This window comes from Phyllobates terribilis, unplaced genomic scaffold (genome assembly GCF_046119375.1).
Source record: "Phyllobates terribilis strain yellow unplaced genomic scaffold, ASM4611937v1 Scaffold_7__3_contigs__length_470593459, whole genome shotgun sequence".
Classification (NCBI taxonomy): domain Eukaryota; kingdom Metazoa; phylum Chordata; class Amphibia; order Anura; family Dendrobatidae; genus Phyllobates; species Phyllobates terribilis.
In genome coordinates, this window is record NW_027362767.1 from 45,473,619 (window position 1) to 45,490,814 (window position 17,196).

A 17,196-nucleotide genomic window follows, 5' to 3' on the forward strand; every position below is an offset into this window, starting at 1 on the left:
CCAGCAGACCCTCGGCTGTCATGACAACCCATCGGCACCCCGTGATCATGTCATGGGTGCGCTGATGGGAGTGTGGAATGACGCCACCCAGCCAGCGCGTGCTAAATGCCGCTGTCAGAGATTTTTAGTGAATTTCCTATAAGCTCTTATGGCAAAGCTATGATACAACCAACCTTAATGTATCACCTGGACGTGTGCAGCACTCCGGCTTCTGTTAGAATTCCTCCATGGAGAAGACACCTGGGGCCGGCCACCGACTAGTCATTAGAGAAGCATGGCCGGATTTTCAAAGTATGTTTTCTCTGAAATTAGTAAAATGCTCCCGGTTGTAATTAGACCATCACGAGGTTCAGGTAGTACAACCCCTGGCAAAAATTATGGAATCACCGGGCTCGGAGGATGTTCATTCAGTTGTTTAATGTTGTTGAAAAAAAGCAGATCACAGACATGGCACAAAACTAAAGTCATTTCAAATGGCAACTTTAGGGCTTTAAGAAACACTAAAAGAAATCAAGATTAAAAATGTGGTACTCAGTAAGGGTAATTTTTTTCAGACCAAGTGGAGGGAAAAAATTATGGAATCACTCAGTTCTGAGGAAAAAATTATGGAATCATGAAAAACAAACACACAAAAGAACACTCCAATACATCACTAGTATTTTGTTGCACCACCTCTGGCTTTAATAACAGCTTGCAGTCTCTGAGGCATGGACTTAATGAGTGACAAACAGTGCTCTTCATCAATCTGGCTCCAACTTTCTCTGATTGCTGTTGCCAGATCAGCTTTGCAGGTTGGAGCCTTGTCATGGACCATTTTCTTCAACTTCCACCAAAGATTTTCAATTGGATTGAGATCCGGACTATTTGTAGGCCGTGACATTGACCTTATGTGTCTTCTTTCAAGGAATATTTTCACAGTTTTTGCTCTATGGCAGGATGCATTATCATCTTGAAAAATGATGTCATCATCCCCAAACATCCTTTCAATTGATGGGATAAGAAAACTGTCCAAAATATCAATGTAAACTTGGGCATTTATTGAAGATGTAATGACAGCCATCTCCCCAGTGCCTTTACCTGACATGCAGCCCCATATCATCAATGACTGTGGAAATTTGCATGTTCTCTTCATGCAGTCATCTTTATAAATCTCATTGGAACGGCACCAAACAAAAGTTCCAGCATCATCACCTTGCACAATGCAGATTCGCGATTCATCACTGAATATTACTTTTATCCAGTCATCCACAGTCCACGATTGCTTTTCCTTAGCCCATTGTAACCTTGTTTTTTTCTGTTTAGGTGTTAATGATGGCTTATGTTTAGCTTTTCTGTATGTAAATCCCATTTCCTTTAGGCGGTTTCTTACAGTTCGGTCACAGACATTGACTCCAGTTTCCTCCCTTTCGTTCCTCATTTGTTTTGTTGTGCATTTCCTGTTTTGGAGACATATTGCTTTAAGTTTCCGGTCTTGACGCTTTGATGTCTTCCTTGGTCTACCAGTATGTTTGCCTTTAACAACCTTCCCATGTTGTTTGTATTTGGTCCAGATTTTAGACACAGCTGACTGTGAACAACCAACATCTTTTGCAACATTGCGTGATGATTCACCTTCTTTTAAGAGTTTGATAATCCTCTCCTTGGTTTCAATTGACATCTCTCCTGTTGGAGCCATGATTCATGTCAGTCCACTTGGTGCAACAGCTCTCCAAGGTGTGATCACTCCTTTTTAGATGCAGACTAACGAGCAGATCTAATTTGATGCAGGTGTTAGTTTTGGAAAAGAAAATTTACAGGGTGATTCCATAATTTTTTTCCCTCTGCTTGGTCTGAAAAAAATTACCCTTACTGAGTACCACTTTCTCTCAGACAACTCTCTTCTTGACCCTTTACAATCTGGTTTCCGCTCTTTACATTCTACTGAAACTGCCCTCACTAAAGTCTCTAATCATTTACTAACAGCTAAATCTAATGGTCACTATTCCGTGATGATTCTCCTGGATCTCTCTGCAGCATTCGACACTGTGGATCACCAGCTCCTCCTCTCTATGCTCCGCACTATTGGCCTCAAGGACACTGTTCTCTCCTGGTTCTCCTCCTATCTCTCTGACCGCTCCTCCTCTCTCCTTCCCTTTACTGTCGGGGTTCCTCAAGGATCAGTCCTAGGCCCCCTTCTTTTCTCCTTATACACCGCTCCTATTGGACAAACAATCAGTAGATTCGGTTTTCAGTACCATCTCTATGCTGATGACACCCAATTATACACCTCTGCTCCGGACATCACCCCTGCATTACTACAAAAGACCAGTGATTGTCTTTCTGCTGTGTCTAACATTATGTCCTCCCTCTACCTAAAACTGAATCTGTCAAAAACTGAACTACTCGTCTTTCCTCCCTCCACTAACCTACCTGTGCCCGATATTGCCATTTCCGTTTGTGGCTCAACCATTACTCCCCAGCAACAAGCCCGCTGTCTTGGGGTCATTTTTGATTCAGATCTTTCTTTCACTCCTCACATCAAATCACTCGCTCGTTCATGTCATCTACACCTCAAAAACATCTCAAGAATCAGGACTTTTCTCACCTTTGACTCGGCAAAAACTCTTACTGTCGCTCTTATTCATTCTCGTCTGGACTATTGCAACTCTCTACTTATTAGGCTCCCTCTTACTAAACTCTCCCCTCTCCAATCCGTCCTTAACGCAGCAGCCAGGATCATATTCCTCGCCAGCCATTACACCGATGCCTCTTCCCTGTGCCAGTCATTGCATTGGTTGCCCATCCAATATAGAGTTCAATTTAAACTTATCACGCTTACCCACAAAGCGCTCCATGCTTCAGCACCGCCCTACATCTTCTCCCTTGTCTCAGTCTACCACCCTACACGTGCCCTCCGTTCTGCCAGTGACTTAAAACTAAAATCCTCTATAATCCGAACTTCCCACTTCCGTCTCCAAGATTTCTCGCGTGCTGCGCCAATTCTTTGGAATGCACTAACCAGGACAGTTCGATTAATTCCCAATACCCACAGTTTCAAGCGAACCCTAAAAACACATTTCTTTAGACTGGCGTATCGCCTCCACACACTATCTGTCTGTCCCAGTTTTCCCTCATATTAAAATCTTCTTCATTTTCAGGTTCATACCATCCATGCACTTAATAGCCTCGGTCAGGACTGCACACATACTGGCTGGCGACCAGTCCATGTATTATTATTTATCCTATTTAGTATATCAAGGCTGCATTATATAATATATGTACTTTTTACCTTTTGTGTCTCCCCCATTTCCTCATAGACTGTAAGCTTGCGAGCAGGACCCTCACTCCTTTCGATATGAGATATGCTTATTCTGTATTGTCTGTATAAGTCCCCCCTAAAATTTGTAAAGTGCTGCGGAATATGTTGGCGCTATAAAAATAAAAACTATTATTATTATTATTACCACATTTTTTATCTTGATTTCTTTTAGTGTTTCTGAAAGCCCTAAAGTTGCCATTTGAAATGACTTTAGTTTTGTGCCATGTCTGTGATCTGCTTTTTTTCAACATTAAACAACTGAATGAACATCCTCCGAGCCCGGTGACTCCATAATTTTTGCCAGGGGTTGTATATACAGTACAGACCAAAAGTTTGGACACACCTTCTCATTTAAAGATTTTTCTGTATTTTCATAACTTTGAAAATTGTACATTCACACTGAAGGCATCAAAACTATGAATTAGAAGTGAAAACCATTTCCGGTGACTACCTCTTGAAGCTCATCAAGAGAATGCCAAGAGTGTGCAAAGCAGTCATCAAAGCAAAAGGTGGCTACTTTGAAGAACCTAGAATATAAGACATATTTTCAGTTGTTTCACACTTTTTTGTTAAGTATATAATTCCACATGTGTTAATTCATAGTTTTGATGCCTTCAGTGTGAATGTACAATTTTCAAAGTCATAAAAATACAGAAAAATCTTTAAATGAGAAGGTGTGTCCAAACTTTTGGTCTGTACTGTATTCTATATAGCATCATAAGCACTGTGTGCATCCAATCTGTCACAAGATGGCGCCACATAACTAAAAATACACAAATAACTCACTCCATAGCTGCGATGCACAGAGCAAATGCTTCTTCTGCAGAACTCCAACAAAGGCAGCAAATCCAGTATTACTATTCCATAAACAAGGTGTAATCTGCGGCTGCTAAACGTAAAGGCCACATGAATCATTCCTATTGTAATACTTGGGATTTTGATCTCACCGATCCTCACTCCAGAGCTGTATTTTTAATACTGCTGTGTTTAATATTGAAATCTTCCAAGATTTTTAGTGATATGTAGTCTAAGAAAATCCTCAATACATGGTATAACTCCGGATCAGTAATGTAATGTATGTACACAGTGACTGCACCAGCAGAATAGTGAGTGCAGCTCTGGAGTATAATACAGGATGTAACTCAGGATCAGTAATGTAATGTATGTACACAGTGACTGCACCAGCAGAATAGTGAGTGCAGCTCTGGAGTATAATACAGGATGTAACTCAGGATCAGTAATGTAATGTATGTACACAGTGACTGCACCAGCAGAATAGTGAGTGCAGCTCTGGAGTATAATACAGGATGTAACTCAGGATCAGTAATGTAATGTATGTACACAGTGACTGCACCAGCAGAATAGTGAGTGCAGCTCTGGAGTATAATACAGGATGTAACTCAGGATCAGTAATGTAATGTATGTACACAGTGACTGCACCAGGAGAATAGTGAGTGCAGCTCTGGAGTATAATACAGGATGTAACTCAGGATCAGTAATGTAATGTATGTACACAGTGACTGCACCAGCAGAATAGTGAGTGCAGCTCTGGAGTATAATACAGGATGTAACTCAGGATCAGTACAGGATCAGTAATGTCATGTATGTACACAGTGATTGCACCAGCAGAATAGTGAGTGCAGCTCTGGAGTATAATACAGGATGTAACTCAGGATCAGTACAGGATCAGTAATGTCATGTATGTACACAGTGATTGCACCAGCAGAATAGTGAGTGCAGCTCTGGAGTATAATACAGGATGTAACTCAGGATCAGTACAGGATCAGTAATGTAATGTACAGTCATGGCCAAAAGTATTGAGAATGAGACAAATAGTAATTTTTCCAAAGTTTACTGCTTCCTTTTTTGTAATGGCAATTTGCATATACTCCTGAATGTCAAAGAGTGACCAGCTTAACAGCAATTACTGTACTTGCAAAGTCAATATTTGCCCAGAAAATGAACTTTAACCCCCAAAACACATTTCAACATCATTGCAGTCCTGCCTTAAAAGGAGCAGCTAACATCGTTTTAGTGATTGATCCATTAACACAGGTGTGGGTGTTGATGAGGACAGGGCTGGCGATCAATCAGTCATGATTAAGTAAGAATGACATCACTGGAGACTTTAAAAGGAGGCTGGTTCTTGGTATCATTGTTTCTCTTCAGTTAACCATGGTTATCTCTAAAGAAACACGCGCAGCCATCATTGCACTGCACAAAAATGGCCTAACAGGGAAGAGTATCGCAGCTACAAAGATTGCACCTCAGTCAACAATCTATCGCATCATCAAGAACTTCAAGGAGAGAGCTTCCATTGTTGTCAAAAAGGCTCCAGGGCGCCCAAGAAAGACCAGCAAGCGCCAGGACCGTATCTTAAAACTGTTTCAGCTGTGGGATCGGACTACCAGCAGTGCCGAGCTTGCTCAGGAATGGCAGCAGGCTGGTGTGAGTGCTTCTGCACGCACTGTGAGGCGGAGACTCTTTGAGCAAGGGCTGGTTTCAAGGAGGGCAGCAAAGAAGCCACTTCTCTCCAGAAAAAACATCAGGGACCAACTGATATTCTGCAAAAGGTACAGGGAGTGGACTGCTGAGGACTGGGGCAAAGTCATTTTCTCTGATGAATCCCCTTTTCGATTGTTTGGGACATCTGGAAAACAGCTTATTCAGAGAAGAAGAGGTGAGCGCTACCACCAGTCTTGTCTCATGCCAACTGTAAAGCATCCTGAAACCATTCATGTGTGGGGTTGCTTCTCAGCCAAGGGAATCGGCTCACTCACAGTCTTGCCTAAAAACACAGCCATGAATAAAGAATGGTACCAGAATGTCCTCCAAGAGCAACTTCTCCCAACCGTCCAAGAGCAGTTTGGCGCCCAAAAATGCCTTTTCCAGCATGATGGAGCACCTTGCCATAAAGCAAAGGTGATAACTAAATGGCTCATGGAACAAAACATAGAGATTTTGGGTCCATGGCCTGGAAACTCCCCAGATCTTAATCCCATTGAGAATTTGTGGTCAATCATCAAGAGACGGGTGGACAAACAAAAACCAACAAATTCTGGCAAAATGCAAGCATTGATTATGCAAGAATGGACTGCTATCAGTCAGGATTTGGTCCAAAAGTTGATTGAGAGCATGCCAGGGAGAATTACAGAGGTCTTGAAGAAGAAGGGGCAACACTGCAAATATTGACTTGCTGCATTAACTCATTCTAACTGTCAATATAACCTATTGGTCCTCATAATATGATTGCAATTATATTTCTGTATGTGATATAAACATCAGACAAACACTAATAAAAACCAGAGGCCAGCAGATCATGTGAAAATATAATTTTGGTGTCATTCTCAAAACTTTTGGCCATGACTGTATGTACACAGTGATTGCACCAGCAGAATAGTAAGTGCAGCTCTGGAGTATAATACAGGATGTAACTCAGGATCAGTACAGGATCAGTAATGTAATGTATGTACACAGTGACTGCACCAGCAGAATAGTGAGTGCAGCTCTGGAGTATAATACAGGATGTAACTCAGGATCAGTACAGGATCAGTAATGTAATGTATGTACACAGTGACTGCACCAGCAGAATAGTGAGTGCAGCTCTGGAGTATAATACAGGATGTAACTCAGGATCAGTACAGGATCAGTAATGTAATGTATGTACACAGTGACTGCACCAGCAGAATAGTGAGTGCAGCTCTGGAGTATAATGCAGGATGTAACTCAGGATCAGTAATGTAATATATGTACACAGTGACTGCACCAGCAGAATAGTGAGTGCAGCTCTGGAGTATAATACAGGAGGTAACTCAGGATCAGTAATGTAATGTATGTACACAGTGACTGCATCAGCCGAATAGTGAGTGCAGCTCTGGAGTATAATACAGGATGTAACTCAGGATCAGTACAGGATCAGTAATGTAATGTATGTACACAGTGACTGCACCAGCAGAATAGTGAGTGCAGCTCTGGAGTATAATGCAGGATGTAACTCAGGATCAGTAATGTAATATATGTACACAGTGACTGCACCAGCAGAATAGTGAGTGCAGCTCTGGAGTATAATACAGGAGGTAACTCAGGATCAGTAATGTAATGTATGTACACAGTGACTGCACCAGCAGAATAGTGAGTGCAGCTCTGGAGTATAATACAGGAGGTAACTCAGGATCAGTAATGTAATATATGTACACAGTGACTGCACCAGCAGAATAGTGAGTGCAGCTCTGGAGTATAATACAGGATGTAACTCAGGATCAGTAATGTAATATATGTACACAGTGACTGCACCAGCAGAATAGTGAGTGCAGCTCTGAAGTATAATACAGGAGGTAACTCAGGATCAGTAATGTAATGTATATACACAGTGACTGCACCAGCAGAATAGTGAGTGCAGCTCTGGAGTATAATACAGGATGTAACTCAGGATCAGTAATGTAATTATGTACAGAGTGACTGCACCAGCAGAATAGTGAGTGCAGCTCTGGAGTATAATACAGGATGTAACTCAGGATCAGTACAGGATCAGTAATGTAGTGTATGTGCACAGTGACTGCACCAGCAGAATAGTGACTGCAGCTCTGGAGTATAATACAGGAGGTAACTCAGGATAAGTAATGTAATGTATGTACACAGTGACTGCACCAGCAGAATAGTGAGTGCAGCTCTGGAGTATAATACAGGATGTAACTCAGGATCAGTACTGTAATGTATGTACACAGTGACTGCACCAGCAGAATAGTGACTGCAGCTCTGGAGTATAATACAGGAGGTAACTCAGGATCAGTACTGTAATGTATGTACACAGTGACTGCACCAGCAGAATAGTGAGTGCAGCTCTGGAATATAATACAGGATGTAACTCAGGATCAGTACAGGATCAGTAATGTAATGTACGTACACAGTGACTGCACCAGCAGAATCGTGAATGCAGCTCTGGAGTATAATACAGGATGTAACTCAGGATCAGTACAGGATCAGTAATGTAATGTATGTACACAGTGACTGCACCAGCAGAATAGTGAGTGCAGCTCTGGAGTATAATACAGGATGTAACTCAGGATCAGTAATGTAATGTATGTGCACTGTGACTGCACCAGCAGAATAGTGAGTGCAGCTCTGGAGTATAATACAGGATGTAACTCAGGATCAGTAATGTATGTACACAGTGACTGCACCAGCAGAATAGTGAGTGCAGCTCTGGAATATAATACAGGATGTAACTCAGGATCAGTACAGGATCAGTAATGTAATGTACGTACACAGTGACTGCACCAGCAGAATAGTGAATGCAGCTCTGGAGTATAATACAGGATGTAACTCAGGATCAGTACAGGATCAGTAATGTAATGTATGTACACAGTGACTGCACCAGCAGAATAGTGAGTGCAGCTCTGGAGTATAATACAGGATGTAACTCAGGATCAGTAATGTAATGTATGTGCACAGTGACTGCACCAGCAGAATAGTGAGTGCAGCTCTGGAGTATAATACAGGAGGTAACTCAGGATCAGTAATGTAATATATGTACACAGTGACTGCACCAGCAGAATAGTGAGTGCAGCTCTGGAGTATAATACGGGATGTAACTCAGGATCAGTAATGTAATGTATGTACACAGTGACTGCACCAGCAGAATAGTGAGTGCAGCTCTGGAGTATAATACAGGAGGTAACTCAGGATCAGGACAGGATCAGTAATGTAATGTATGTACACAGTGACTGCACCAGCAGAATAGTGAGTGCAGCTCTGGAGTATAATACAGGATGTAACTCAGGATCAGTAATGTAATGTATGTACACAGTGACTGCACCAGCAGAATAGTGAGTGCAGCTCTGGAGTATAATACAGGATGTAACTCAGGATCAGTAATGTAATGTATGTACACAGTGACTGCACCAGCAGAATAGTGAGTGCAGCTCTGGAGTATAATACAGGAGGTAACTCAGGATCAGGACAGGATCAGTAATGTAATGTATGTACACAGTGACTGCACCAGCAGAATAGTGAGTGCAGCTCTGGAGTATAATACAGGATGTAACTCAGGATCAGTAGAGGATCAGTAATGTAATGTAATGTATGTACACAGTGAATGCACCAGCAGAATAGTGAGTGCAGCTCTGGGGTATAATACAGGATGTAACTCAGGATCAGTAATTATGTGTATAAAGTGTAAGAGGTGAAGAAACCTTTTAAAAACGAAAGACTTATCCACTTTGAGACAAATGTCTTGTACAAGGAGCCAGTTTGTAATTGCAGTTTGTAGATCCAGAATAAATAACAGTTTTACACTTTTCACATTTCTGCAATAAACATCTTTGACATTATAACATAATACAAATACAGACACTTCAATTTTTTATCCCAAGTGATATCTTGGGTTCAACATGTGCTGTAGTTTGTGAGTACAAGGCCACGGCCCCACTATCCGTATTCGGTCAGTATTTGGTCAGTATTTCTCAGGAGTGGGAGCCAAAACCAGGTGAGGAACAATCAGAGAAAAAGTATAATAGAAACAAGTCACCAATTCTGCATTTGTCACCCACTCCTGGTTTTGTCTCCCACTCCTGAGAAAAAATACTGACCGAACACTGATAGTGGGGCCGTGGTCTATGACTGCGACTTCTGATAAATGTTTAAATGCCAAAGAAACTAAGGACACCGCAAAATGCAAATGGGATCTACTGAGAGACATACTATGAATAAATACATGAAAAACTAGAACTAGTAGTATGCAAAAAACAATTGAGATCACCTAATAGATTTTATTTGAAAACGACATATAGACACTTACAAAGATTAAAAACATTTAAAAACAAGGGTACATATACCTAATGAAGGTGAGCGAAATAGCAGTCACCTAAACCTCATCTGCTCCACAATATATTTCATAGGAACAGTAAATAAATTAATAAATAGAATAATAATAATAATAATAATAATAATAAACACCTAAGTGGATACATGAAATGTGTGAATAAACTAGATCACTATTGTTCATACATTTCATGTATGTTTTTAATCTTTGTCTCTTTATGTAGTGTTCAAATAAAATGTATTAGGCGATCCCAATTGTTTTTTGCATACTACTTGTTCTAGTTTTTCATGTTCTGATAAATGCTTCCTTCAATTATCAGTAATGACTTAAAGGGTTTCTCCATTGAAAACAAGTGGTTTGATGGGGGTCCGACCGCTGGAACCTGCAGCCAAGCAGAAGTGCACACACTCGACTGCCGCTCCATTCATTTCCTATGGGACTGTCAAGAGTTGCGCTCGGCTTTTTTTCAGCAGCCCCATAGAGAATGAATTAAGCGGCGGCCGACCGTCCACTACATTTTGTAACACGGACGAAAGAGGACGATCGACAACTTCAAAGATGATTTCAATGAATTTTTTGTTGGAGAACACAAGACTAAAGGGCGGCGCGTTATCCTGAAAAAAAAATCAAGACTCCTTTGGAAAGTTTTTGCAGAAATTCCAATCTTCACCTGAAGGGGTTAATCAAAATTTCCTTCTCCGCTGAAACAATTATTTGTTTCCATAGCAATTAGACTTATTTTTTACTTGCTAGTCGAAATGTTCAAGCCCAATCATTTCTCAATACCCCACCATTTGTATTATTATTATTATTATTATATTGCATTATATCACACACGCTGAGGCTGAACATGTATAAAGTTTGTAAAAAGTTTTTATTTTTAGTAAAAACAAAAAATGTGAAAAATATTACCAAAAAATTGCAAATATATGAAATTATGGTAAAAAAAAAAAAGTAAAGTATATACAGTAATTAATAAAAAATGTATTTTCTCATGGGGGGGGGGTAGGATTTGTTTTAAATTTTTTAATACAATCGACTATAAAGAAAATATTGTTTTTTTTTATTTGTTTATTTATTTTTTTTTTTCAATTGATTTGATTTGTAGATCGCCAGGATGACGTCGTAGATTATTCAGCTCGTTTCTAGATGCGATTCTGTAGATGACCGGCCTGCACAGAATGGACTCGTGCTGGTTGGACTTTCTGGGGCTTATAGTGTATAATACCCCAATGCAAAATCTGTAAGATGCCCCCAAATTACCAGGAGCCGTTTATAACACTGCGGTCTTATGCGGCAGAGGGGTCCTTTGCCTGCGTTGGACACCAGCATACGCATAGGGACCTCCCGACTCTCCGTTAACAGGCTGTTTAAATTTCAACGCCCCGATCCTTTTGTTTTCTGGGGAGATAAGACGCTTCTGCAGCTCCTCACCTTATATGAATTCGGCAAAAGGGTAAAAATGATGTAAAAAAATCCTTTTAAAGAAGTTAGAAAAATATAACTTTTTTTCCCAAAAACAGCGCCACCCCCATACAGAGGCCATGTCTGGTATTGCAGCTCACTTCCTTCACTTTATTGGACAGAAGGGGAGGTGTTTTTTGGAAGTAATCAGCCGTGTTTTTTTGGAAGTAATCAGCCATGTTTTTTTTTTTCTTTTTTGTTGGGTGGGTTCTTGACTGTGGAGACAGAGGATAATTTCTTCCTGCTGACGGCTTTCCGATGAGCGTACGCAGCCATTGTGCTCTTCTATGGAACTGTCACATATATAACGTGACACAAAGTCGTCAACAGCAGCTGGGGAGCCGGCGCTGACTCCGGGGCATGTCCCGAAACAATGGCAACTGTTCACACTCACTCCATTACCCCCCATCCCTGGTGGTGACACAGGCACGACAAGCAGCCGCACAGCTGGGGCCGAACAATGGCAGCTACTTAAAAAAAATAATTCTGCACCCCAGCGCATGACACTATTTTTTAACCAAAGCTAAATTTAAAGAGACAGGTCCCTTTAAATTATTTAATGCATATAGATGGCACGAGGAGCAACAGAAGATCTGCTCTGCGCCTGAAGACACAAGATGGACAACTCCAAAAACAGTCAAATAAAAAACATGAATGGACTCTTCCCCCGCTCACATATAAATGATACAGTTGGGTTTTTTCCCCCCCCAGAAACAGCGCCACCCTTGTGAACAGGTTGGGTCTGGTATTGCAGCTAACTGCCAAGAAAATAAATGGGGCTGAGCGGCAATACCGCATACAACCTGTCTACAAGTGTGGCGCTGTTCATGGAAGTAGTTATATTTTTCTAATCTTTTAAAGAGCCACTAAAACTGCAAACTATGCGGAGGTTCTCAGAACTGATTACGGGGGAGGGATTCATGGCTGATAACAGGGAACAGTAGATGGGTTCAGATTAGAGTTTTAGTGTCCCTTTAAAATAACCATTCATATCTTGCACATGTAGTGTCCCTTTAAATGACCACACTTTGGGACTCTTACCTCAACGTCTCCTGATGGGTTCAGGATAGATTTTGTGAAAAAAAATTGCGTCCGTCTTCTTGTACAAATATTATTTAATGGATTGTCTGCACAATACATGAAAAATATATTATCCCTTTAATTGCATATAAAAGGGGTAGGATAGGTGACTTTAATAAGGATCTATAAGACCCATAAGTATATACATCTATACTACAAGCGAGAGATCTGCAAACTACAGTATATACTAAAACACTGCAGGGCTCCGGGTTACACAGAAGTCACAGAAGGATCAAAAGGAAAAAAAAAAAAAAGGAGGTAACAATGGCTGAGTGCGGTATATACTGTATGTATACAGGCACAGAACTACATCTTTAAGTGAAACTTCACCTTTAATTACACTTCTTATACTCAAGGCGTATCTGTAACACATCCTCATTACTTTTTCTCCAGTTTTCATTCATTTTTTTTGCCAGTTTTTCAACTTAGAAACCATCAACAAGCTGTTGTTGACTGATCTTGTATGCTCTGTAGTCAATGGAGCACATCTGTAACAATTCCTCATTACTTTCCGGTTTTCATTCATTTTTAGCAGTTTTTCAACTTGGAAACCGTCAACAAGCTGCTGTTGACTGATCTTGTATGCCCTCTTTATAGTCAATGGAGCACATCTGTAATCCTCACTACTTCCCTGTTTTCATTCATTTTTAGCAGTTTTTTTTTACTTGGAAACCATCAACAAGCTGCTGTTGACTGATCTTGTGTGCTCTCTTTATAGCCTATGCAGAGCACTGTAGTACATCCTTCATTATCTTCTCTGCTGTTTTCATTCATTTTTTTTTACCAGTTTTTCAACTTGGAAACCATCAACAAGCTGCTGTTCACCAATCTTGTATACTTTCTTTATAGTCAATGCAGCACATCTGTAATACATCCGCATTCCCTTCTTTGGTAAAAAAAAAAAAAAAAAAGAATGAAAACAGCAAATAAAGGTAATGCGGATGTATTACAGATGTGCTGCATTGACTATAAAGAGAGCATACAAGATCAGTGAACAGCAGCTTGTTGATGGTTTCCAAGTTGAAAAACTGGTAAAAATAAATGAAAACAGCAGTTTTTCAACTTGGAAACCATCAGTAAGCTGTTGGTGACTGATCTTGTAGAAAAGAAGAACAGTCAATATCTGCTTACTGATGGTTTCCAAGTTAAAACTAATAATTTTACCTTCTCTGCTGTTTTCAGTACGAGATATTTTTGTATTAATCAATAGCATATGTCATAATCAAGGGCTAAATGTGACCAATTGGGGCCCCTGGGCATTAAAGGTAAGGGGCCCTTTAAAAACCACTAGACTTGACTTAGGAAAATTATACTATAGCTAAACTTAAAGGCATGTTGTGAGTGACTAAGGGGCCGTGTATCACCTCTGGTCATGTACCCTTAGGGCCCTAATGGCCCCTGGTTATAAGATTACCCGGATGGGCCAGTATTAGCCGCCATCAGGTATCGATGCGCTGGATGAACTGTTAACACAAGCCATAATTATAATAAAAATACAACTAAAATCCATCAATAGGTTTCCTGCTTGCTGACGGTTTCCAATTAACATTTCTTCTGTTTCACTCACAATTAAAATTAATAAAAAATTAATACTTGTAAAAAAAATATCATGGAGATTTATTACAGACACATTTACTACTAATATATACCATATACATTAAAGGTGAAGTGTCGCTATAAATTCCAGCCCAGATAATTACCCAATTTTTCAGGGGTTTTTTTACTACCAAATTCGGCATTGCATATATCGTACAAAGTATAGGGGGCGATGCATAGATCTAGTGTCATGTCGCAGTCACTGGAAAAGCTGGATCTTCGATTTTGGCAGCTGGATGGTGAGAGGTAGAAAATACCAAAAATTACCATGAAAAATATTCCAAATACTTTTTTCCTTATTGTTCACAATTTTAAAGAGCTATAAATGAGGAGCGAATCCCGATGTAGAGAAACGTCTTGGCACAATGACATCGAGGTCTGAGACGGACCCCTAGAAAACACCCTTATACAGAATCCTTTTGTTATAGCAGATTTTTTTTTGCCTAGGTGGCGCTGTTGCAATCCCTATGGCTCTGAATGGGCAAGTATTTTGGCACTTTTTTTTTTAGGAAAGAGATCCATATGGAAGCCGGATCAACTCCTACTATATGTACAACCTGTATAGGGGCCCAACAGGTAAGAGGGGGCCACTACTATAAAAGAGGTGACTAAGATGTCGGGGACAATTTATCAACAAAAATTTCTCCCGAAAATGGGATTCGGACAGATTTCTCTCAAATTCGATTCAGTCCGAATTTAAAATAAAAAATGGGGTTAAAAAAAAAAAAAAAAAAAATTATAAAAAAAATGATACACAACTTATTTTAACCTCTTCCTGCCGCAGCTCCCCGATCCTCCGCACCGGTCTTCTGAGGCCTCTGATTGGTCTCAATCATAGATCACAGTGCCGAAAAATTGGCATGAAGGATCGGGGAACAGTTATGGAGGCAACATAAGTGTCAAAAATAAGTTGTTTTTTTAATTGTTTTTATTATTATTATTTTAACCCCATTTTTGACCCTGAAAAAAATCTGGCAAAATAGTGTCTTGTTTGGACGCCCCTTTTTACTTGCAAAATTAAATTCCGATAAAATTCAGATTCTTTTTTTTTTAACTGCTCTGGTAAAAATGGGATTTGTGCTGCGATTATTTGCTTGGGGCAACAAAAACCCCCCACAATTTTACTATTACGCCCATGTTCACACAATACGTTTGCTCTGCAGTTTTTTTTTTAAAAAAAACATAACAAAAAATATTTGATGAAAAATTTCAGCCTTTTCATCAGCGATTCCAGATCGCATAGTGTGAATATATGGCCAGAGGTCACATCCTCACGCTGCTTTTTTTGGGTTTACCACGATTTTGCAGTAAAAACGCATTCATCTGCCCCCAAAAACTTCCCCCTCTGTGGCTCCGGAGCCAGAATCCTGAACATTGGGCATCCACTTATCAATATATGCTGGGGTCTGTATAGGGGTCCGGAACAGTATATGGGCCCCTACAAGACCCCTAATATTCTTACTAACCCAGTGCCATCCTTTTTTCTTACAAAAATACCTTTCCCCCCATGGAGTGAGAAGACCACCCGTCCCCCGCGCAGAAGGCGTCTCTTTGGCATGTGTGGCGAGGAATAGTACCTAGCATTGATCCGATACGACGCCCAGTGCGGACTTTACACAAAATATTAAGCTGTACACAAGGAAAGTCCCCTCGGCTTTCATTTTAGTATCAAAACATAAAAAAGTATAAAACAAACAAAAAAAAATAATAATAAAAAAAAAAAGGTAGAAAGATCCAATCTTCCCACAGGATAATGGAGGGGATCGCAGACATCCAGGCCTGGGATATTAGAGGACAGTTCACACTACAAACTCCGGGACTTCATCGTGGGTAAGGTCCAAGGAAAAGTATTTGCTGGCTTTCTTGGCCACGAGGGGCTCCTGCATGGTGACGCACTGCTGGGCGAGACAGCCATTACAGTAAAGGCCTCTGTTGTCTGCGTCGTGGCCGCAGCCAAAGGTGAAGCTCTGGGCCGTGTCCTGGCACAGGCCGGCCATCTGCAGGAAGTCCTTCTGGTACAGGCGGATGTCGTCCAAGCTCAGGCTGTGCCGATCCGTCGAGGTCTTTGGTTTCCTACAATTGGTCTGGAAAACAACATCGTGTTTAGGGAGACGGACTCATCGCGCTTTCGGTTTTTTTACCTCCAATTTTGGGAGAAAAAAAAATTATTTATAAAGTATTATATATATATATACACAGTACAGACCAAAAGTTTGGACACACCTTCTCATTTAAAGATTTTTCTGTATTTTCATGACTATGAAAATTGTACATTCACACTGAAGGCATCAAAACTATGAATTAACACATGTGGAATTATATACTTAACAAAAAAGTGTGAAACAACTGAAAATATGTCTTATATTCTAGGTTCTTCAAAGTAGCCACCTTTTGCTTTGATGACTGCTTTGCACACTCTTGGCATTCTCTTGATGAGCTTCAAGAGGTAGTCACCGGAAATGGTCTTCCAACAATCTTGAAGGAGTTCCCAGAGATGCTTAGCACTTGTTGGCCCTTTTGCCTTCACTCTGCGGTCCAGCTCACCCCAAACCATCTCGATTGGGTTCAGGTCTGGTGACTGTGGAGGCCAGGTCATCTGGCGTAGCTCCCCATCACTCTCCTTCTTGGTCAAATAGCCCTTACACAGCCTGGAGGTGTGTTTGGGGTCATTGTCCTGTTGAAAAATAAATGATGGTCCAACTAAACGCAAACCGGTTGGAATAGCATGCCGCTGCAAGATGCTGTGGTAGCCATGCTGGTTCAGTATGCCTTCAATTTTGAATAAATCCCCAACAGTGTCACCAGCAAAGCACCCCCACACCATCACACCTCCTCCTCCATGCTTCACGGTGGGAACCAGGCATGTAGAGTCCATCCGTTCACCTTTTCTGCGTCGCACAAAGACACGGTGGTTGGAACCAAAAATCTCAAATTTGGA

The 17,196-nt window shown here is 40.7% G+C and overlaps 1 protein-coding gene across 2 annotated transcripts in view; it reads right to left on the reverse strand.

The window, feature by feature from the left end:
* Positions 1-10,975: 10,975 nt before the first annotated feature.
* Positions 10,976-17,196, reverse strand: part of FRMD6 (FERM domain containing 6) — a 141,397-nt gene continuing 135,176 nt past the window's right edge. For both annotated transcript variants that reach the window (XM_073638490.1, XM_073638489.1), the window contains one exon: positions 10,976-16,342. In XM_073638490.1, the coding sequence (XP_073494591.1) occupies positions 16,058-16,342 (285 nt within the window). In that variant the 3' untranslated portion in view covers positions 10,976-16,057. The remainder of the gene's footprint in view (positions 16,343-17,196) is intronic.